Here is a 24,995-nt window from a genome sequence, read left to right as displayed (position 1 = left end):
GCAGCTCTTCTCCAAATTTATTGGCTGATCTTCTAGTCCTAAACCCTATCTTCTGACCCCTCAAGCCAGTCTAGTAATGCTGCAGCCTTCTACTAAGCTGCACAGTTGGGGGAATTTCCTCAGGAAGAAGGCTACTAACTTGCAAGTCTTCTTGGGTAAATATTCCCTTCTCAGGGTAGTGTTTGAGCCCTTCTGCCATCTGCCCAGATGGTTTCTCTCTATTGCTTTTGACATATAATTTTCTTCGTAAATATTATGGGAAAGAAAATTAAAATTTATTATCTATGCAAAAAAATCAAACTTCTTACATTATAATATCATCACCTTTAGATTAGAGTATTATTCTATAAAGAGATGTTTAATTTATGCACACAAATATAATTACTTCATTTCAGATATAATAATTATTTTAATTCAGATATAGGAATTTTGAGGAAAACTAAAGTGTATGAAATCTATGTAGTATTTTATCTAAAATATTTGGAAGTAACTGTCTACTTGGTTTTATAAATTGCTTTCATTTTGTAAACAAGTAATATTTGTTTGAAACTAAGGGTTTTTACCTACTATTTCCTTTATACTTTCTAAGAAAGTATATAATTAGGGAAAGAGATGTCAAATATTTACCTTAAATATTTCTGAGATTTGATTTTAGAACAGCAGGAGTTTTGAAAATATAGAGGTTTCAGTTAAAGAACTGGAATAGCTCTTAGTGACTGCTTTTAATGATCAAATATAAAGGCTTGAAAGTAAAACATATTATAACCTCCTTTGACTTACTTTTGGTGTTTAGCAGAAAACTAATAATGCAGATTTCAGAGTTATGAAGTAGTTTTAATAATCCTATTGCCCCCCACAAATCTTGAGAACTAAACTTACTAGTAAATACATTTTCTTTAAATAGGATGCATGGTTAACAAGTCTATCATCATCATCCCTTAAAGAAAGTCTCAGAAATTCCTCTTCACCAGGATCTGGGGAAAAAGCCTCCATTACAGGTGATTATATCAAATTATTCTACCTTATTTTATTTGTGAAATCTGTATTGCTTAGAATGCTATTTGTAAAAGAAATAATACTTTACACAGTTATAGGAACAATATATGTTTGTGTTTGCCTGAGTTTTAATCCCCAAAATACAATTTATTAACCATGTGATTGTAGATGCAGAACTTGATCTCTCAATGCCTCAATCCCCCAAGTTATAGTAAGACCAATCTCATAAAGCTATTGTGAAAATTAAGTGATACTATGCATTTTAGCCACTAACTCAATTCCTGACACAAGTAGACTATTCACTAAATGTGAGCTATTATTATGTAGGTGTTGCTGCAGTAGTCAGCATAATGGTTAGGTGAACTTTTAGAGTGAGACTAAGCTGGATTTGAATCTAGGTACAACTACATGAGAAAGTAACTAACCTTTCTGGCCCTGTATGTTGCTCTTTAAAATGGCCTTAATAAGAGTAGGGTGGCTGTGAGAATTAAATTAGTTTTAATACATGTAAAGCATGTAGAACAGAACCATTGTTAGCACCTAGTAAGTGTGAGGTATGAGCAGTTAATATTGTTTCTTTCCTTAGTCTTATGACATATAACTTAATGAGAGCTAAAGGCATAGCTGATTTTAAGACTGGGATGTATAACTTACATTTATTAAGTGCTTACTATGTAGTATAATTTTTGTCATATTACGGATGAGAAAAACTGAAGTGCAAAGATATTGGGAAACATACCCAAGGTCAGTGATGGAGCCATAATTTGAATCTTTGGCTCCAAAGTCTTTGTTCTTTTCACTGAGTACTTTGATTAACAGCTTTAAAGAATCCATTAATGATACTTTGAATCATGAGTAGTCTCCAAATATGAATGTATAACTGGAATTATAAAGTGATATTATATCTAGCTTACCTCAAAACGAGTTCCCCAGAAATGGCTGTAATGAAAGCCTCGTAATTAAGACTTTGACAATAAAGATACAGGTTGACCAGTAGGTGGATCCTAGTAGAACTGAAAGTTGATGATCAACGCAGAAAGCACTGATTTTCTGTTGAACATTCTAAAGTGTGGTAGAATCAGAATAATAGAAGTAATTCTGTAAATGCTAAACTGAATCCTCCATGCCAGAGCTTAAGCCTGTCCCTTGAGCACTGAGAGGGTAAGTACTAGGCCTTCCTTTCCTGCCCTTTTGGTATCAGAGGCAAAACTGCATCTTAGTGGGAGTAAAACTCTAAAGGATGGCTTTATTCTCTGTGTGGTGGTCTCTTCTAGAACTGCATTGATTCTTGGTTCTCTCTACATCTGTACAATATTACAAGTTCATTGCTAGTAACTGTAGTATCTTAGAAATCTGTGCCTCTTGATCCAGCTAAGAAACACAGGCTTTTGAATAGAATAGATATTGCCATTTCACTTACTTGGTTTATACACAAGGGCTTGTGGCGTGTCTATGGTTTAGGGTTGTTATTCCATTTTCTAAGGTGTGTCAAATGCTTTAATAGATTTAGTAGCCATTTTTTCTTTTGTAGCTCACTTGGGAAAAAAGTTTATTCAAGTTGAATATGATAGTTTTCTCCATTTATTATTTTGCAAGAAAGAGATTATAGACAGTTTTCATTTAGCAGAAAGCAAATGAATCTGTTATCCACCTTATTAATTCAGAAGGGAGATTTAGTTCTGTTACTCTGTCACAAAATAGATCAGAATGAAGAATGCACTGAAAACCATAATTCCTTGAAATCAATTGAAAGTGAAGAGAACTCATTTTTGATAGACTTTGTTACTGCACTTGAGAAACCCAAGGAAAGTCAAGTGACTACTGGTGACCTTGAAGAAGAAAAGGAGAAAGCTGAACTGATTATGAATGATGACTTAACAGTTGATGATCCACCACTATTTCAACTTCAGAATATCTTATGCACTGAGTCTGCAAAGGTATTTATATAAAATCGTACTTTCTATACTATAGTTTAAAATTCAAAATAGAACTTTTAAATATTTTATCTTCCATGTTAGGTACATCTGAATTATCTGTGGAAATAATGGTATTATACTATCAAGTGATTCTTTTTTTTTTTTTTAACATCTTTATTGAAGTATAATTGCCTTACAATGGTGTGTTAGCTTCTGCTTTATAACAAAGTGAATCAGTTATACATATACATATGTTCCCATATCTCTTCCCTCTTGCATCTCCCTCCCTCCCACCCTCCCCATCCCACCCCTCTAGGTGGTCACAAAGCACCAAGCTGATCTCCCTGTGCTATGCGGCTGCTTCCCACTAGCTATCTGTTTTACATTTGGTAGTGTATATATGTCCATGACACTCTCTTACCCTGTCACATCTCACCCCACCCCCTCCCCATATCCTCAAGTCCATTCTCTAGTAGGTCTGTGTCTTTATTCCCGTCTTGCCACTAGGTTCTTCATGGCCATTTTTTTTTTCCTTAGATTCCGTATATATGTGTTAGCATACTGTATTTGTTTTTCTCTTTCTGACTTACTTCACTCTGTATGACAGACTCTAACTCCATCCACCTCATTACAAATACCTCCATTTCATTTCTTTTTATGGCTGAGTAATATTCCATTGTATATATGTGACACTTCTTCTTTATCCATTCATCTGTCGATGGACATTCAGGTTGCTTCCATGTCCTGGCTATTGTAAATAGAGCTGCAATGAACATTTTGGTACATGACTCTTTTTGAACTATGGTTTTCTCAGGGTATATGCCCAGTAGTGGGATTGCTGGGTCGTATGGTAGTTCTATTTGTAGTTTTTTCAGGAACCTCCATACTGTTCTCCATAGTGGCTGTATCAATTTACATTCCCACCAACAGTGCAAGAGTGTTCCCTTTCCTCCACACCCTCTCCAGCATTTATTGTTTGTAGACTTTTTGATGATAGCCATTCTGACCGGTGTGAGGTGATACCTCATTGTAGTTTTGATTTGCATTTCTCTAATGATTAATGATGTTGAGCATTCTTTCATGTGTCTGTAGGTCATCTGTATATCTTCTTTGGAGAAATGTCTCTTTAGGTCTTCTGCCCATTTTTGGATTGGGTTGTTGGTTTTTTTGTTATTGAGCTGCATGAGCTGCTTGTAAATCTTGGAGATTAATCCTTTGTCAGTTGCTTCATTTGCAAATATTTTCTCCCATTCTGAGGGTTGTCTTTTGGTCTTGTTTATGGTTTCCTTTGCTGTGCAAAAGCTTTTAAGTTTCATTAGGTCCCATTTGTTTATTTGTGTTCTTATTTCCATTTCTCTGGGAGCTGGGTCAAAAAGAATCTTGCTGTGATGTATGTCATAGAGTGTTCTGCCTATGTTTTCCTCTAAGAGTTTGATAGTGTCTGGCCTTACACTTAGGTCTTTAATCCATTTTGAGGTTATTTTTGTGCGTGGTGTCAGGGAGTGTTCTAATTTCATACTTTTACAGGTATCTGTCCAATTTTCCCAGCACCACTTATTGAAGAGGCTGTCTTTTCTCCACTGTATATGTTTGCCTCCTGTATCAAAGATAAAGTGACCATATGTGTGTGGGTTTATCTCTGGGCTTTCTATCCGGTTCCATTGATCTATATTTCTGTTTTTGTGCCAGTACCAAACTGTCTTGGTTACTATAGCTTTGTAATATAGTCTGAAGTCAGGGAGCCTGATTCCCCCAGCTCCATTTTTCGTTCTCAAGATTGCTTTGGCTATTCGGGGTCTTTTGTGTTTCCATACAAATTGTGAAATTTTTTGTTCTAGTTCTGTGAAAAATGCCAGTGGTAGTTTGATAGGGATTGCATTGAATCTGTAGATTGCTTTGGGTAGTAGAGTCATTTTCACAATGTTGATTCTTCCAATCCAGGAACATGGTGAATCTCTCCATCTATTTGTATCATCTTTAATTTCTTTCATCAGTGTCTTATAATTTTCTGCATACAGGTCTTTTGTCTCCTTAGGTAGGTTTATTCCTAGATATTTTATTCTTTTTGTTGCAATGGTAAACGGGAGTGTTTTCTTAATTTCACTTTCAGATTTTTCGTCATTAGTGTATAGAAATGCAAGAGATTTCTGTGCATTTATTTTGTATCCTGCTACTTTACCAAATTCATTGATTAGCTCTAGGAGTTTTCTGGTAGCATCTTTAGGATTCTCTATGTATAGTATCATGTCATCTGCAAATAGTGACAGCTTTACTTCTTCTTTTCCGATTTGGATTCCTTTTATTTCTTTGTCTTCTCTGATTGCTGTGGCTAACACTTGCAAAACTATGTTGAATAATAGTGGTGAGAGTGGGCAACCTTGTCTTGTTCCTGATCTTAGTGGAAATGGTTTCAGTTTTTCACCATTGAGGACAATGTTGGCTGTGGGTTTGTCATATATGGCCTTTATTATGTTGAGGAAAGTTCCCTCTATGCCTACTTTCTGCAGGGCTTTTATCATAAATGGGTGTTGAATTTTGTCGAAAGCTTTCTCTGCATCTATTGAGATGATCATATGGTTTTTCTCCTTCAATTTGTTAATATGGTGTATCACATTGATTGATTTGCGTATATTGAAGAATCCTTGCATTCCTGGGATAAACCCCACTTGATCATGGTGTATGATCCTTTTAATGTGCTGTTGGATTCTGTTTGCTAGTATTTTGTTGAGGATTTTTGCATCTATGTTCATCAGTGATATTGGCCTGTAGTTTTCTTTCTTTGTGACATCTTTGTCTGGTTTTGGTATCAGGGTGATGGTGGCCTCGTACAATGAGTTTGGGAGTGTTCCTCCCTCTGCAATATTTTGGAAGAGTTTGAGAAGGATAGGTGTTAGCTCTTCTCTAAATGTTTGATAAAATTCACCTGTGAAGCCATCTGGTCCTGGGCTTTTGTTTGTTGGAAGGTTTTTAATCACAGTTTCAATTTCAGTGCTTGTGATTGGTCTGTTCATATTTTCTATTTCTTCCTGGTTCAGTCTCGGCAGTTTGTGCCTTTCTAAGAATCTGTCCATTTCTTCCAGGTTGTCCATTTTATTGGCATAGAGTTGCTTGTAGTAATCTCTCATGATCTTTTGTATTTCTGCAGTGTCAGTGGTTACTTCTCCTTTTTCATTTCTAATTCTATTGATTTGAGTCTTCTCCCTTTTTCTCTTGATGAGTCTGGCTAATGGTTTATCAATTTTGTTTATCTTCTCAAAGAACGAGCTTTTAGTTTCATTGATTTTTGCTATTGTTTCCTTCATTTCTTTTTCATTTATTTCTGACCTGATCTTTAGAATTTCTTTCCTTCTGCTGGCTTTGGGGTTTTTTTTGTTCTTCTTTCTCTAATTACTTTAGGTGCAAGGTTACGTTCTTTATTCGAGATGTTTCCTGTTTCTTGAGGTAGGCTTGTATTGCTATAAACTTCCCTCTTAGCACTGCTTTTGCTGCATCCCATAGGTTTTGGGTCGTCGTATCTCCATTGTCATTTGTTTCTAGGTATTTTTTGATTTCCCCTTTGATTTCTTCAGTGATCACTTCATTATTAAGTAGTGTATTGTGTAGTCTCCATGTGTTTGTATTTTTTACAGATCTTTTCCTGTAATTGATATCTAGTCTCATAGCGTTGTGGTCGGAAAAGATACTTGATACGGTTTCAATTTTCTTAAATTTACCAAGGCTTGATTTGTGACCCAAGATATGATCTATCCTGGAGAATGTTCCATGAACACTTGAGAAAAATGTGTATTCTGTTGTTTTTGGGTGGAATGTCCTATAAATATCAATTAAGTCCATATTGTTTAATGTATCATTTAAAGCTTGTGTTTCCTTATTTATTTTCATTTTGGATGATCTGTCCATTGGTGAAAGTGGGGTGTTAAAGTCCCCTACTATGATTGTGTTGCTGTCGATTTCCCCTTTTATGGCTGTTAGTATTTGCCTTATGTATTGAGGTGCTTCTATGTTGGGTGCATAAATGTTTACAATTGTTATACCTTCCTCTTGGATCGATCCCTTGATCATTATATAGTGTCCTTCTTTGTCTCTTGTAATAGTCTTTATTTTAAAGTCTATTTTGTCTGATATGAGAATTGCTACTCCAGCTTTCTTTTGATTTCCTTTTGCATGGAATATCTTTTTCCATCACCTCACTTTCAGTCTGTATGTGTCTCTAGGTCTGAAGTGGGTCTCTTGTAGACAGCATATATATGGGTCTTGTTTTTGTATCCATTCGGCCAGCCTTTGTCTTTTGGTGGGAGCATTTAATCCATTTACATTCAAGGTAATTATCGATATGTATGTTCCTATTCCCATTTTCTTAAATGTTTTGGGTTTGTTATTGTAGGTGTTTTCCTTCTCTTGTGTTTCTTGCCTAGAGAAGTTCCTTTAGCATTTGTTGTAAAGCTGGTTTGGTGGTGCTGAACTCTCTCAGCTTTTGCTTGTCTGTAAAGGTTTTAATTTCTCCATCACATCTGAATGAGATCCTTGCTGGGTAGAGTAATCTTGGTTGTAGGTTTTTCTCCTTCATCACTTTAAGTATATCCTGCCACTCCCTGCTGGCTTGCAGAGTTTCTGCTGAAAGATCAGATGTTAACCTTAGGGGATTCCCTTATGTGTTATTTGTTGTTTTTCCCTTGCTGCTTTTAATATGTTTTCCTTATATTTAATTTTTGACAGTTTGATTAATATGTGTCTTGGCGTGTTTCTCCTTGGGTTTATCCTGTATGGGACTCTCTGTGCTTCCAGGACTTGATTAACTATTTCCTTTCCCATATTAGGGAAGTTTTCAACTATAATCTCTTCAAATATTTTCTCAGTCCCTTTCTTTATCTCTTCTTCTTCTGGGACCCCTATAATTCGAATGTTGGTGCGTTTAATGTTGTCCCAGAGGTCTCTGAGACTGTCCTCAGTTCTTTTCATTCTTTTTTGTTTATCCTGCTCTGCAGTAGTTATTTCCACCATTTTATCTTCCAGGTCACTTATCCTTTCTTCTGCCTCAGTTATTCTGCTATTGATCCCATCTAGAGTATTTTTAATTTCATTTATTGTGTTTTTCATCATTGCTTGGTTCCTCTTTAGTTCTTCTACGTCCTTGTTAAATGTTTCTTGCATTTTGTCTATTCTATTTCCCAGATTTTGGATCATCCTTACTATCATTATTCTGAATTCTTTTTCAGGTAGACTACCTATTTCCTCTTCATTTGTTAAGTCTGTTGTGTTTTGACCCTGCTCCTTCATCTGCTGTGTGTTTTTCTGTCATCTCATTTTGCTTATCTTACTGTGTTTGGGGTCTCCTTTTCACAGGCTGCAGGTTTGTAGTTCCCGTTGTTTTTGGTATCTGTCCCCAGTGGCTAAGGTTGGTTCAGTGGGTTGTGTAGGCTTCCTGGTGGAGGGAACTAGTGCATGAGTTCTGGTGGATGAGGCTGGATCTTGTCTTTCTGGTGGGCACGTCCACGTCTGGTGGTGTATTTTGGGGTGTCTGTGGCCTTATTATGATTTTAGGCAGCCTCTCTGCTAATGGAAGTGGCTGTGTTCCTGTCTTGCTAGTTGTTTGGCATAGGGTGTCCAGCACTGTAGCTTGCTGGTCATTGAGTGAAGCTGGGTCTTGATGTTGAGATGGAGATCTCTGAGAGATTTTTGCCGTTTGGTATTACGTGGAGCTGGGAGGTCTCTTGTGGACCAGTGTCCTGAAGTTGGCTCTCCCACCTCAGAGGCACGGCCCTGATGCCTGGCTGGAGCACCAAGAGCCTTTCGTCCACATGGCTCAGAGTAAAAGGGAGAAAAAATAGAAAGAAAGAAAGAAAGAGGCTATAATATAGTGAAGTAAAATAAAGCTATTATAAAGCAAAGCTATACAGACAAAATCTCACCCAGAAGCATATACATATACACTCACAAAAAAAGGAAAAGGGGAAAAATTAATATATCCTGCTCCCAAAGTCCACCTCCTGAATTTGGGATGATTCGTTTTCTATTCAGTTATTCAACAGATGCAGGCACATCAAGTTGTTTGTGGAGTTTTAATCTGCTGCTTCTGAGGCTGCTGGGAGAGATTTCCCCTTCTCTTCTCTGTTCGCACAGCTCCTGGGGTTCAGCTTTGGATTTGGACCCGCCTCTGCGTGTTGGTCGCCTGAGGGCGTCTATTCCCCACCCAGACAGAACGGGGTTAAAGGAGCAGCTGCTTCGGGGGCTCTGGCTCACCCAGGCCACGGGGAGGGAGGGGTACAGAGGAGGCGGGGCGAGCCTGCGGTGGCAGAGGCCAGCGTGACGTTGCACCAGCCTGAGGCATGCAGTGCGTTCTCCCAGGGAAGTTGTCCCCGGATCACGGGACTCTGGCAGTGGCGGGCTGCACAGGCCACCGGGAGGGGTGGTGTGGAGAGTGACCTGTGCTCCCACACAGGCTTTTTGGAGGCGGCAGCAGCAGCCCCAGCGTCTCACGCCTGTCTCTGGGGCCCGCGCTGATCGCCGCGGTCACGCCCGTCTCTGGAGTTTGTTTAGGCGGTGCTCTGAATCCCCTCTCCTTGCGCGCCGCAAAACAAAGAGGCAAGAAAAAGTCTCTTGCCTCTTCGGCAGCTGCAGACTTTTTCCCGGTCTCCCTCCCAGCCAGCTGTGGTGCGCTAACCCCTTCAGAGCTGTGGTGCGCTAACCCCTTCAGGCTGTGTTCACGCCACCAACCCCAGTCCTCTCCCTGCGATCCAACTGAAGCTGAGCCTCAGCTCCCAGCCCCGCCCACTCCGGCGGGTGAGCCAACAAGCCACTTGGGCTGCTGAGTGCTGCTCGGCGCCGAGCCTCTGTGCGGGAATCTCTCCGTTTTTTCCTCTGCGCCCCTGTTGCTGTGGGGTCCACGCTGATAGCCGCGGCTCGCACCCGTCTCTGGAGTTCATTTAGGCGGTGCTCTGAATCCCCTCTCCTCGCGCACCAGGAAACAAAGAGGGAAGAAAAAGTCTCTTGCCTCTTCGGCAGCTGCAGACTTTTTCCCGGACTCCCTCCCGGCTAGCTGTGGTGCACTAACCCCTTCAGGCTGTGTTCACGCCGCCAACCCCAGTCCTCTCCCTGCGATCCGACTGAAGCCCGAGCCTCAGATCCCAGCCCCGCCCACCCCGGCGGGTGAGCAGACAAGCCTCTCTTGGGCTGGTGAGTGCTGCTCAGCACCGATCCTCCGTGCGGGAGTGTCTCCGCTTTGCCCTCTGCACCCCTGTGGCTGCGCTCTCCTCCGTGGTTCCGAAGCTTCCCCCCTCTGCCACCCACAGTCTCTGCCCGTGAAGGGGCTCCTAGTGCGTGGAAATCTTTCCTCCTTCATGGCTCCCTCCCACTGGTGCAGGTCCCGTCCCTATTCTTTTGTCTCTGTTATTTCTTTTTTCTTTTGCCCTACCCAAGTACGGGGGGAGTTTCTTGCCTTTTTGGAGGTCTGACGTTTTCTGCCAGCGTTCAGTGGGTGTTCTGTAGGAGCAGTTCCACGTGTAGATGTATTTCTACTGTATCTGTGGGAAGGAAGGTGATCTCCGCGTCTTACTCTTCCGCCATCTTCTCTCCTCCCCTCAAGTGATTCTTATTCAATAGAATTTTAACTTCAAGGAAGGTTTGCAGTGAAAATAATAAAACCCAACATTTCATTACAAGTTATCAGAAGTATATGATCATAATATATTTTTAAATGTTTCAGAAATACATACCCAGAAGTGGGTAGGTTTCTATAGGTCTTCATGTTATAAAAATGCAGCTGTCTGGAATAATTTCTAAGGTTTTGAGTTAGTGAAGGATATTCCTTTGGATATCATTTTAAAATATTTTATAAATTTTAATAAAAATCTTTAAGAAAGGTTTATCAACATCCATACCTATTTAAATGGATGGACAGGATCATTATCAGGAATATTATTATTATTACCTTGAGAACCAGATTTGTGATATGTAGGATTACTTGTCCCTACACTACATTGCACCAGAGTACTATACTGTTAAAATTTATGGGGAGCATTTTTAGTCTTTATTTCTCCTAAATTTTCTTTATGCAGTTTCTCCTGCAGTTAATTGGTGGCTATGTATACTTATTACTAGGGAAGATAACAGTTAGCTGAAAACTTGTGGTTGAATGGGACTTTTATAATACAGAGTAGAAGTTTTTATTAAACTTTATGGAGAAGGTTCATTAAGCCACATTCCAGGTATATTGTCCTTAACCAGTTTCCTTAGGAAAAAGCGCTAATGCCAAGTTAGGGATGTGTTTACATCTGCTCTCACTTTAGTGTTAGCACCCATCTGTCTGTGTAAAGTAGAAGAGTTATTCCTTAAAAGGAAGAAGGGTATTCTGGAATTTATAGACAGGTCTTAGAAATGTTTAACAGAGGTAATTCTAAATTAGAACAGGTGATTTATATATAACAAGTAAGATTATAACATATTTCTTTTGAATGAATCCTTAGCTTTATTCTTATCCTCTACTGAGTGATCTTAAGTCTGATTAATCATTCCCCTCTAAGGTCTCTTTGTTGGATTCTCCCCATGGAATAAAATGCAGACTCCTCACCACTGGAGATCTCATACGATTCTTCCCGGACCTTATACTCCTCAGCTCTCCCTGCCATTCACTGTGCCTCAGCATCATTCACCTTTTTTGGTTTCTCAAAATTATCAAGCTCTCCATAGAACGTCATGTGGCCCTTTGTTATTCATCATTTGTCTGAGCTCTAATGTCGAGCCTTCAGGGAGGCCTTCCCTGATCACATTCATTATTGTGGTTCATCAACTCCACTCTGTCACTGTCACTGGACCCTAGTTTATCTCCTTCATGAGTGACATTAGTTTACGTGTTTATTGCCAGTCAACCTCCCTAAAATGTAATATCCTTATTTGTTCCTGGTGACAGCTATACTTGACACATAGTAGATGCTTAAAAAACATCGATTTACTGGAAGATTGGCCTCTAAGTCTAACTGTGATAGATACAGTGAGTAATCCATCTTTGGCTTTTTCTATTTAATAGAAAATAATTGAAGATAGAAATATGAAGAATAAAAAGTCAACAAATAATAGAGCATCCAATGCATCTGGCAGGTAATAGAGTTATCATTTTCCCTCAGTTATGGGTTTACATTCCAAGAAAACTAGTTTTAGTTTAACTTCTGTACAGTAAATTTCATTTGGTGTTACTTAATTTTCTTCTTATGAGAAGAATGAAGTAGTTACTTCATGGTAAATCCCCCTAGTTGAATATATTCATTTATAAAAAGGAATTGATTAAGGATCCTCTATGTTCTACATTGCTCCCAGGATACAGTTTCTTTCTCCTATTTTTCCTGAAACAGTAGATATACAGTGGTAATAAAGCTGAAGTTCAGCATTCACTTTCTCTATTAAATGTCTTTTTCTAACACATGAAAAATTGTACTTTAAACTTAGAGGTTCTATGGACTAAGTTGGTTTATTAAAATGATAAGAACTCATAAATGCTATTCAAAACCTTCTGAATCTTTTAAATTATCATTAGTCAAATAGAACAGGGGTCAGCAAACGTTTTCTGTAAATTTACCAGTTAGTACATATGTCAGGTTTTGTAGGCCATATGGTCTCTGTTGTAACTACTCAGTTCTGCTGTTGTAGCAGGGAAGACACAGTTGGCATTGTGCAAATAAATGAAAAAGCCAGGGTGCAATAAACTTTATATACCAGAATAGATGGGGGGGTCAGATTTTCCCACCAACCCTGAAATAGAGGTTACTAGTCTAACTTTAAGATGGTTTATGTAGCAAAATGACATGAGAAACTATTAAAACTTACTTATTAATATCATCTTTTCCCATGTAACTTGAGTCCATGTTTGTTAAAAATGTTTTAATTACAAAACCTAAAAAGAAAAATTGCTTTGAAGCTATATAACTTAGAGTAATAAAATTTAAATTATGTTGAATAGGGGTCTTTGTATACTAAGAACACATCATTTTCAAAGTAATTATAATTTATTACATTATAATGTAGTTTTCAAATATAGTATTTGCAAAATCTAATGAATTTGTCTTCTACCAAGTGCAATTGTAATAGTTTATCTTGATTCATTTGGATCTTTTCAGATTAGTGACCTCTGAGTTCTTAAAGAAACCTGGTTCTCTAAGGAGAACTCCGTTGACAGTTCCCACTTCTCACTATTTAGGGACTTTGAGAATCTTGGATCAAAAGCCCTCACAGAAACAGAACACAGAACCTGACAGAGCAGATAACATAAGGGCAGCTGTTTATCAGGTAAAAAGGAAAATATTGTTTTTAAAAATTAGAAGAATTAATCACTTACATAAGGTTTGTTTATCAGGAAATAAAATGACCCTGTCAGAGATGATGATTTAATGTTTAATTTATTTCCTTTATAATACCTGAGCAATCCAAAGCTTTTTTTCTTTTTTTATACTAAATTATCTCCTTCCAGGCTTTGTTTAACTGATCATAGTTGTTTTTAAAGAAAGAGAATATGCCATGGCAATTGATAAAAATACAGCAAAAGCAAAATGTAGTTGAGGTACACCTATGTTCTATACTTTTTCTCCTTAAAGTTTATATAGTTATGAACAAAAAGGGTTTTAATTTTTTTTTCTTTCCTGAGACTTTCTGTATTTGAGTTAAACTTACATAGAAGAAAGCTGTCCTAATTTTTTCACAATTCCAAAAAAGAAGTCTTTTTTTTTTTTGTCTTATTTGTTGTACAGAATATAGTACACTTTGGAAAATTATCCATGTGAATTTCAGAGAAAAATGTTAATATATGTAGTTGTACAGAATATAGTACACTTTCAAAAATTGTTGTACAGAATATCGTACACTTTGGAAAATTGTCCATGTGAATTTCAGAGAAAAATGTTAATATATGTAGTCATTATATTACACATATATAAATCATATATACACATGATTTTCTTAATTCTTACTCATCTTTACATATTAGAATATTATCAGAAAAAGAATGATACTAGTGCATATAAAATCTATAAGTTTTTATGTTTTGCTTTTTTAAAGTTTTAATCATATATTTCAGAAATAAATAAGAATTCTAATTCATTTGCAAAACTTTGAATATTATATAGCCTTTTTCTTGTTCCCACAGGAGTGGTTAGAAAAGAAAAATGTTTATTTACATGAAATGCACAGAATTAAAAGAATCAAAAGTGAAAACTTAAGGATTCAAAATGAACAGGTATTCTGAATATAGAAGTGAAAAATATTCTGGATTTTTAAGTCAGTAAAATAGTCTGAATGTTTAATATTTCTAAATCAACTGTTTTTTAAATGGTGAAATAAATTGTATATAAAAGAATTGATTTCTGATTTTATTTCTCTGGTACTTTATACATTTTTAGTTTGATATAAATATAACTGTTTTACATGAAAACATGGATGCAGAGAGATTTTTATTATTTATATGTGAGCAATAGCTTTTTTTTTTTTTAAACAGATTTATTGCATGGATTTGGTTTGTGCTATTTTTTTTTTTTAATTATAATTATTTATTTATTTATTTTTGGCTGTGTTGGGTCTTCGTTTCTGTGCGAGGGCTTTCTCTAGTTGCGGCAAGCGGGGGCCACTCTTCATCGCGGTGCACGGGCCTCTCACTATTGCGGCCTCTCTTGTTGCGGAGCACAGGCTCCAGACGCGCAGGCTCAGTAGCCGTGGCTCACGGGCCCAGCTGCTCCGCGGCATGTGGGATCCTCCCAGACCAGGGCTCGAACCCGTGTGCCCTGCATTGGCAGGCAGATTCTCAACCACTGCACCACCAGGGAAGCCCTGAGCAATAGCTTTGGCACTACTGATTATGAACTTATTTTTTCTTGTGACCATGTACCTAATTCATTCTTAAAAATTTACTTTGATATTACAACTTAGCCAGTAATATAAAGGGTTATCAGACATTAACTTTTAGTTTTCCCCTTTTCTATCTTGAGTTTTGTATGTATCTTCAAGACCAGCCTCTACCTGAGTGTTTGCCCCTATCCTTCCCACTGACTGGAGCTGGGCTCTCATTTCAGTCTCTCCTGTACTTCACCCTCTGCCTCTAACTCCTGCCTACAACATTCTCCAGTTCTTTCCCGTCTTCTAAGTGAAATCCCTGAAAAAAAAACAAAAGAAAAAAAAAAAACAACCCTTCATTGTGCTTTTAATACTACCATGAATAGAAACTTATTTCCCCAGCGCACAGCACTGTGTGGAGCAGCCCTGCAGGGGATGTGCCTGGACACTGGCACTGCCTTTGCAGCATTATCTGCCACAGTCAGTGCCAAATACCTCATTTGCTCTTCACAACTCAGTGAGGGAGTTCATACTTTTATTTCTAAATTATGTTATCTCTGTAATAAAACTTTATATCATTTAATGCCAAGCAATATTATAAGGCAAACATAGAATATTATGGGATTAGATTGAAGTAAGTAAAGTAATAACATACTTGCTATATGTTCACCTACATATTTTCTAATCTGGCACATGTTTTCAACACTTGGGATATGTTTATGCAGTAAGAATTTTATGCTTTGATGTCGGTCAAAACTCAGGGTTAAAGCACAGATCTGTAGTTTATTCTGTGTGACTCGGCCAATTTACCTTACTCTGACTATAACTTTACCTTTCTGGCCTGCAACTTTCCTGATATTTTTCTTTTAGTGCAATATTGCATTATGAGCACTTTGCAGTACCAATTATCCTTTTACAGTTTATTTTCATAGCATTTGTTCAGTATACTTCCAAAAAAAAATTCCTTCCTATGCATGGTAGTAGATCAATATCTGATAAATGCTTAAGAAAGACATTTTAAAATGCAGTGAATAATTCAGATAATATTCTTTATCAATTAACTTCTCTAAATCTATTTTAAATAGATTGCTTTGAAACCTAATTTGATGAATATGAAGGGAATTAAAAATAAATGAATGTGTGTATATCTATATCTATCTATATTTGTCTACTTATACATATACATATAACTGTCTATTATTTTTCCAAAATAGAAAAAAGCTGCTAAGAGAGAAGAAGCCTTAGCATCATTTGAGGCCTGGAAAGCCATGAAAGAAAAGGAAGCAAAGAAGGTGGCTGCAAAAAAAAGGCTTGAGGAAAAAAACCAGAAGAAAACTGAAGAAGAAAATGCTGTGAGAAAAAGAGAAGCACTGCAAGTATGCAATGGTTTTGAATATCTTAATTATTTTTAAAATACTTGAAAATTAATGATTAACTGTGTTTTTACTATTTTATTATATTCACATTAAATAAGAAAGTAACTCTGAACTTTTTCAGTCTTTTGAAAAATGGAAAGAGAAAAAGATGGAATATCTTAAAGAGAAAAGTAAAAAAGAGAAAGAATATGAAAGAGCAAAGAAACAGAAAGAGGAGGAAACTGTTGCTGAGAAAAGGAAAGATAACTTAACTGCTGTTGAAAACTGGTAATCCAAAATAATAAATGTTTTGATAGATCTTAAATTAGTAACACTTTAGGCTTTTCTAAAATTCATTTACTTGAATGTTACTAATGCACTCAGTCTCATTATTGCAAAGGCACATTAGGGAATCTTTATTATATATTCTCCTTTAACTTGCCAGTGTTTTGGCTATACTACATAGGAATGAAAAAAAGGAAGCTTTTTTCAAGGAAAAGGAAAAAGAGAAAATAAATGAGAAAAGAAAAGAAGAACTGAAAAGAGCTGAGAAAAAAGATAAAGATAAACAAGCTCTTGATGAATATGAAAAATGGCTGGTAGGTGTTATTTGTTAATTCACTGTGTCTTTTTTTTTAATTAATTAATTTATTTTTGGCTGTGTTGGGTCTTCATTTCTGTGCAAGGGCTTTCTCTAGTTGTGGCAAGCGGGGGTCACTCTTCATCGCGGTGCGTAGGCCTCTCTCTATCACAGCCTCTCTTGTTGCAGAGCGCAGGCTCAGTAGTTGTGGCTCATGGGCCTAGTTGCTCCGTGGCATGTGGGATCTTCCCAGACCAGGGCTCAAACACATGTCCCCTGCGTTGCCAGACAGATTCTCAACCACTGTGCCACCAGGGAAGCCCTGCACTGTGTCTTTTAAATGTACTTTTTTCTGACTTTTCTGTCCCTAATTCCAGTTCTATTTGTCCCATGCCTACTGACCATTTCTACCTGGAAGCTATATTGTTGAATTCATTCTCTCCTACATATATCATAATTTATTCAATCTATTTCTATTAATAGATCATTTCTATTAATGATTCTACTATTCCTTAAAACAGTCAGGCTTAAAACTAGTCATAATATTGTTCCTTACCTACATCCCCACATTTAGTCACTTACCAGTCATGCCTATTCTTCCTTCATAATGATTCTCCTACCTAAAATTATAAAAAGCTGATAAGTGTATTACTGAAGGTATATCAGGTTAATTTAGGTGGAACTTGGTCCTGGCACACAGTAAAATTGTATTTAATGAGAAAGTTATTCCATTTTTCATTTTCTTTTGATCTTTCTGATGACCTCAAGGAGAAGGTCTTATTTAAGTGATTTTTTTAATGAAAGCAATCAAGTATGAACGTTGGGAGAAATGATATCTAGCAGGACTTTATATTCTTTGTTTCAATGTACTTATGTTTATAGTTACTTTTCAGTGATGGCAAGCAAAATACTGTTTTCTGTTTTAAAATATCAATATAAATATGTATTTTATTCATTTATTTTTGAATAAGTAAATAAGTAATACATTTCAGATGCATAAGTACTTTATGTGAATAGTTAACACATTCAGATGATTCAACAATCAAAAAGTGCAAAATTTCTCCACAGGGCTTAGGGTCCAGTAGGGTTTCTTATCAAACTTTTTTTGATTTCATGTCTATCAGCAAGTTAAAAAAATGTCATCCAGAGTATTTTTTTATTTGCATTTCTCTGGTTAGGATTGAGCTTGAGTATCCTTTCATTTGTATGAGGATAATTTGTATTTTTTTTCCTGTAAAGTGTCAATTCATAAACTGAACATTTTTTCATTGGTCTTTTTCTTAGTGATTTCTAGAAGCTTTTTTATGTACTAGGGAAATTAGCCTATCATTTCTGATATGAGTTATAAATTTTTTTCCCATTGTATTGTTGGTCTCTCAACTTTGCTTATATCATTATTTTAGTAAATCTATTTATTTATTATTTATTTTTGGCTGTATTGGGTCTTCGCCACACACAGGCTTTCTCTAGTTGTGGCAAGCACGGGCTACTCTTCATTGTGATATGTGGGCTTCTTATAGCAGTGGCTTCTCTTGTGGAGCATGGGCTCTAGGGTGCACGGGCTTCAGTAGTTGTGGCATGTGGTCTCAGTAGTTCTGGCTCATGGGTTCTAGAGAACAGGCTCAGTAGTTGTGGCACATGGGCTTAGTTGCTCTGCAGCATGTGGGATCTTCCTGGACCAGGGCTCAAACCCATGTCCTCTGCATTGGCAGGTGGATTCTTAACCACTGTGCCACTAGGGAAGTCTTATATCATTTTATTCCATGAGAAAATTAATTTTATTTTCAGGTGTCAAATCTATCAGTCTTTTTTTATGGCTTCTGATTTTCAGGTGTAGTTGAAAGGACTTTCTCCAAAATTTAGGGTCAAAGCTCCCATTTTTCTTCTAATGACTTTATGATTTTAATATCTTAACATTTTAATATTTGCTCTACTTAGAATTTATCCTATTGTATGATGGGAAATATGATTCCATCTTTATTTCTTCCAAATGCATCTTTCATAAAACAGCACATCTTTTACCCACTGATTTGAGGTACTACCTTTACTATATGATACATTAGATCATTCCCATATTTTCAGGTCTGTTTGTTTCTTAACTTTCTGTTCCATTGGTCAATCTCACTGTACATATTCCAGTACGACACTGTTTCATCATCAGGACTTTATATATTTTCATATATGTTTGGGTTAATCTCCCTTCATAACTCTTCATTCAAAGTATTTCTGCATATTCTTGGGGGTTTTTTTCCACATAAAATTTAGAATCAGTAGTAGCTAGAGACACACACAGGACCCAAAGCAGGCTATTTAAAGATAGGATAAAAAGATGTAACACTTAGGAATAAACTCAGGAAATGTGCAATACCAATATAAAGAAAACTTTAGAACACTCCTGAAGGACACAAATGAATACTGAGAAATTAGAACAAAACTGTCTTTGTATAGAAACAATCTTATAATGATGCTATAAAGATGTCAGTTTTCCCTGAAGTAATTTACAAATTTAATGCAATCCTAATAAAAATACCAACAGAATTTATTGTTGTTTATGTGTTGACTTTAGTACTGCTATAATGCTAAATCCATGCAGAGAAACAGTAATAAGGCGATCAAAATTGGTTCAGTTGTTTGAATGAGGATAGTAGTGTTCTATGATGATTTCCTTAAACTCTTAAATAATGCTTTGTTCTAAGAAAAATTAAAAATCTTCTTATATTAAGGAGACGTATGCTAATTCTGCTAGTATCTTTTAGAGTAGTAACTGAATGTAAATGTTTCAGTTTTCAGTTTTATTTTCACATTGTCTTGAAAATGAGATAGAATTTCCCTAGTGACTAAGTCATAGTTAGGTACACAATGTTTTATTACAGTGGTTAGTCACTTTCTCATTCTAATCAATCCTCTGGAAAACAAAAACTAGTCAAAGACCTAAGACAAAATAACTTGTTTTGGTATACAATATATCCCTACAGTACAGCGCTACCTAAAAAAAAATCCATGTACAACATGTTACAGCTCTATTCCCCATCTTACCAATTTCTTATTGAAATTTGTTTGCAGAGAGAATGGAAAAATACCCTTATACAGAAGAGCTAATTACTTCAATCTTCATGTAAAGTAACATCTCAAAATTTTGATGTACAACCTAGTTTGGGGAGTGAGCAATTGATGGGTCACTGTTTTAGGTGAAAATTGTAGCCAAAGATCAGGTAAGATGCTTCGTCAAGCTGGTTCCCAGATTAATTCATAGTTACCTTTAATAAGAAAATAAGCAAAAGATTCAGACTCCAACAAACAACAGACAGAAGGACTTTTTAAGAAACCTCTTTTAATTATTACTCAAGATGACATTGATTCATGTAAATTGATATTAAGGTTGATAATTAATTGCCTATTTCCTGCCCTGACTTTTTAGCACCTGCCGGTAAACTCAAGGTTGCTTTCAGTTCCTCTCTCTCTCTATGCTAAATGGAATGGACAATGAGGTTTTTTCAGTCAGTTTCTGAGGACACAGCATGGTCACTGCTTTTCTCTCACCTAGGTAGAGGTCCTGCCTCTCTCTAAAGTAATAAGATGATTGACCGTGGTCCAATTACAGCTTTTATTTTCTCAGTTAGGATTCTGAAAGGAGGTTCTCTGTTTATTAGAAGTAGCAAGGATGAAAACATTCTCATGATGAAGAGCAAAATGTTAAGACAAAAAGAAAATTTCACACCTCTCTTCAATCCTTTTGTTGTATGTGAATAATTGCATGTTAATGGAACCTTACATTACCATATTCTCCTTGTGACATTATCAATTCCATTTATGTACTGATGAAAGAAGCATAGACACCTAATAATTTACCAAAATACCACTCCTCCCAAGCCATTCAGCCTGCAGAGGCAGGGTTGTCCAAGTGTTCCGTGACACCATTGCTCTTTGGAATACAAGGAAACCACTAAACTTTATAGTTTTAGCAGAAACTTGAAGAAACGGAGAGACAGTCCAAGCTGCAGGATGAAAGGCCAAATGCTATTAACATTTCAAGTATTCCTAGATCATTGTTTAGATTTCATATTAATCCTCAGATACTCAGTCATTTTTTGGAAGGGAGTATAGCAGGGAAGCCAAATGGTTATAAAATTCACCTGGTATAATAAAAATGTGAGACTATGGAAGATAATATTTTCAAAATAATATGAAGCGGGACTGTACCAATCAAGCAATGAAATATGAACTTACCATTTCACTCTCCTGTGAATCTGCATTCTTCTACCCTCCTGGATTATTCCCATTAAGTCTCAGGATAAGTAATCTTAATAAACATAAACTCTCTTAATTCTTCATTTCCCTCCAGCTATGATCTCATCTTTTTTAATAGCTAAACTTCTGGAAAGTTTGTTTACACTTCCTTAGTTCTTCATATCCTTTTCATCCTCAATAAACCCCCATCTTATCCCTTTTCTGAAACTAAACTTTGAGAGTTAAGATTTTGCTAGAGCATCTAGCCTATGGTATGTATTCTTTTCTGCCCTGTTTCTTAGACCTCTAGGCATTCTGCACAGTCGATTTCCCCTTCCACTTGAGCTGTCTCCTCTTCTGCTGCCATGTTCCTCGGTTTACCTCTCAGCATTCTGCCTTTCTTCTCCAAATCACCTGTTGGCAGCTCTTTTTTTTTTTTTTTTTTTCAAACCTGTGTTCTAAATGTTACCGTGGCCTGCTAGGCCCCGTCTGATCTTACATGTATACCTTGTCATTCTCATCTGGGACCCTGCTCCCATCTCCCACCAGGCTTTATTCACACTGGCTCTCTGGCTTCCTCTCCCATCCCAAGTTTTCCCCACTTGTCAGAGTCCTCACACACACTCTTCTGTCTGTGTGGGGTGCCCTCCCCTCAGTGCACATCACCAGTGGCTCCTCTTACTCATCACGTCTCAAAGTGACTTTCCCTGAATCCACTTTTCTTTGAAAGTAAGTACTTCCTTTCATTTTTTATCAATCACAACAGCTTGTTTATATGTTTCATAGAATTTCACACAATTTGGAATTATCTGTTGTTTATGTACTTGTTTATTAAGCATCTATTTTGAAAGTTCCCTAAGGGACAGGAACAGTAACCTGTGTATTTGTATTTTATAATCACTTCATGCATTGCTCCCTGTATACTGCTTGACCCAGAGTAAGATCTCAGTGCTTAACATTGAATGAATGAGCACAAACTATAGTATAGTACAAGTAGAATAATAGCCTCAGAACCTGTTACCTGTAAGGATGTACTATATAATAAAGTAACACAAATTAATGGATGCAAGGCAATAACAATTGGGATTATTTGTGACATTTGGACATAAAATCACTTCAAACAATTACTTTACTGCAATACAAACTTCAAAAGATTTAAACATTAAATATAAAATGCCAAACAATAGAATACATCATATTAATAATACAAAATAAAAAATCAGTATAATTGCTGGCTGGAGGGTAATTTCCTACAACTTTGGAGAATAAATCATTATTGTCCAGCAAAGTCGAACATATTCATACCCTACAAACTGGCAATTTCATTCCTAGGCATATACTTGGAGAGAAAATCTTGGCTTATAAGCCCAAGGAATCAAACAGGGATATTTACAGCAGCATTGTCTTTGTGTGGAAAAAAAATTAGAACATCATGTCTTCAACACCAAAATAGATTAGTAAACTGTGATATGTTGATATACTGGAATTCTGTGCATCAATGAACTAGAGCTACAGCTCCATATAGATGGATCTTAGAACTATGGTCATAAATAAAAGACAGGTGCAAAAGAATATATAACATGGTACCTTTTAGCATAAACTCAAAAAACCTGAAAAACAAAATTATTTGTTGTTTGGGGATGAATATGTGTGTGTGATAAAGGTATTAAGGGATGCACTGCAACTTAAGCACTAAATTCAGTAATGGTTATCTCTGGATGGTGGAGAGAAAGCAAGTGTGGTGAGGGAGTGAATACAAGGGCTGCACAAGTATTGGTCATGTTTTATTTCAAAAGGCAGGTAGTGGGTACACAGATTTTGACTATATTACTCTTTAAACAGTTTAGTTGTCTATGGTTGAAATATTAATTTTTTGGTAAAAAATTAAGGACTAAAAATAATGTAGATAAAATGCTACAAGGATAATATTTATTATATGAAAATATGTAAATTGCTAAAAATTACAAGCACCAATACCCATACAGTTAGAAGAGCCAAATAATAGAGCAAAAACTTCACAAAAGCACTAAAGAAATGAAAATGTGCTCAAGCTCAATAACAAGCAAAGAAACATGAACCTCAATATTCAAATATTTCTAAACACTGTGAAGTATCGTCTGCTGCCATCACGTATTCAACATTTGCACCCAGTAAATTTATTTCTGAGACTCTGTTCTCAGAAAGTCATCACTAACTTCTAATAATTATTCTCTTTGAATTATGGGATTACAGGTCTTTTTTTCCTATTTTACATAATTCTTTTAAAACATTATCACTTTTAATATTTAAAAAATAAAGTGGTGCATTAACGCCTATTGATAGTATACTCATAAATTAACAATATTCCCTAGCTGCTATTACTTTATAAACAATTAAGCTAGCAAATGACATTTAAATACCTTATAATGATTATTTTGTTCTTCAGCAAGCAACTTGATTTGAAAATAATGGTCATATTTGTATATAAATTTATATATAAATAGTTTTCTATTTTCTCTTTAGGAAAAAAAAGAAAGGAAGGAAAGAATTGAACGAAAACAAAAGAAACATCATCCCTATCTTGAAAATGAGGTACTTCCTCCATGGAGCCCTCCAAGCAGAACTGTGTTCTCAAAAATGTTTTGATAATTCTTATTCTTGCATTATTTAGTTATTTATCAAGTCACCAATTTTAGCCAAATTAAATTTAAAACTATTAATTAAATTATTTATAGTTAGAAGAGTCTATTTTAATTAAATGCTAGTCACTTCTGCTGACAATGAAAAAGATGCTTTAGAGTTTAATCAGTGAAAGCACTGAAAGCATTTTTGAACTGTAGATAAACTGCTTCAAATGAAGAGCTAATAATCAGATTGCTTTTACCATTGAAATACATAACCATTTATCATGTCCTGATAATTCTTATAGTCTGATGATCCATGATCACTTTCCCTAACCTGTGCATGTTATTTAAGTATGATTATTCTCCAACATAAAAAGAAAACCATCTAAGTACCATAATCATAGAAATAATTGATTTTGCAAGTGATTGCACATGTAGAGTCAGGTTTTAAAATGAATGGTCACTGGGGAGTATGCATATATTATTTATTCTAAAACTAATCTTTAGCTCAAACTAGTTGCATTTGCACTGTGCAAGTTAGAATTTTGGTCAACTGAGGCAGTAGTTCAGTAGAATCATCCAATCACTGAGGCATTTTATTTAAGAATGTTGCCATATGTTTTAATATGAGTATACTTTATCTGTTCCTGCTTAAGTGACAATCATAGGCACTTTATAATGAGCAGACTTCTGAAATGTGTCTTCCTAAATTCTATCTCACTTTACTATTTCATTGATATCAAAAGATGTCTATTTCATGGTAATTATATACATTACTTATGGAAATTCCACAAGAGTCCAAGGTCATTATCACTATTATTATTTTCCAGACTAAAGCCATAAAGATGATAATGGTAAGTTTTGTCCTCTTAGCTAATCCAGAGTCATCTACCTTATATTTAGAAGACAGCTGTATGGGAAGGTAATTTGTAGAAAATGTCCAAAGAATCTATTTATTTATTTGATCTCTGCATATCCTCATTAATCGGACTCATACTTGAACTGGTCAACTAGTTTATCACAGACCAAATGTATGCTCTCAGAGTTGAAATGCTACTGTAGCCAATGATGCAATGCAATGATAGATGACAAAAAAGTTACTATTTATGAAGTACCTGTTGTATCCTCTCTACTAGATCTTTACAAGTATTATTTTTTGTCTTTACAACAACTATTCAGAGTACATGTTATTAGCTTCATTTTGCAGATAAAAATACTGAGACTCAGAGAAATCAAAGAACTTGCCACACATTTAGCATGTGACTGAGCTGGGATTAGAGCTGATGAAGTCTCTCTACCTCTAGAATTCAGATGCTCATGTTCATGCTCTCATGTGACCTCAGAGAATTGTAAATTCTGTCAAAACCTCTGTATTATATCAACCTTAAAAACACATTTTACTTCTCAGATCCTAAAATCATGTATTGTTATCCAGAGATTATCTTTCCTTTAAGAAATAGCTGTTTGTTATTAGAGACAGTTAACCTCATTAGATCTTCAAAATAAAAGA

The 24,995-nt window shown here is 36.1% G+C and overlaps 1 protein-coding gene across 1 annotated transcript in view; it reads left to right on the top strand.

Annotated features, from left to right (window-relative positions):
• MAP9 (microtubule associated protein 9) overlaps positions 1–23,554 on the top strand; it is a 41,147-nt gene extending 17,593 nt beyond the window's left edge. Inside the window, exons 6-14 of the mRNA XM_068542093.1 lie at positions 905–998; positions 2,698–2,933; positions 11,935–12,005; positions 13,019–13,187; positions 14,041–14,130; positions 15,935–16,096; positions 16,218–16,363; positions 16,542–16,674; positions 23,385–23,554. Coding sequence (XP_068398194.1) covers positions 905–998; positions 2,698–2,933; positions 11,935–12,005; positions 13,019–13,187; positions 14,041–14,130; positions 15,935–16,096; positions 16,218–16,363; positions 16,542–16,674; positions 23,385–23,507 — 1,224 coding nt within the window. The 3' untranslated portion in view covers positions 23,508–23,554. The remainder of the gene's footprint in view (positions 1–904; positions 999–2,697; positions 2,934–11,934; positions 12,006–13,018; positions 13,188–14,040; positions 14,131–15,934; positions 16,097–16,217; positions 16,364–16,541; positions 16,675–23,384) is intronic.
• Positions 23,555–24,995: the final 1,441 nt, after the last annotated feature.

The sequence above is a fragment of the Eschrichtius robustus genome, chromosome 4 (assembly GCF_028021215.1).
Source record: "Eschrichtius robustus isolate mEscRob2 chromosome 4, mEscRob2.pri, whole genome shotgun sequence".
NCBI classification, from domain to species: domain Eukaryota; kingdom Metazoa; phylum Chordata; class Mammalia; order Artiodactyla; family Eschrichtiidae; genus Eschrichtius; species Eschrichtius robustus.
The sequence above is the reverse complement of the archived record's forward strand: the minus strand, read 5'-3'. Positions and strand labels throughout refer to the sequence as shown.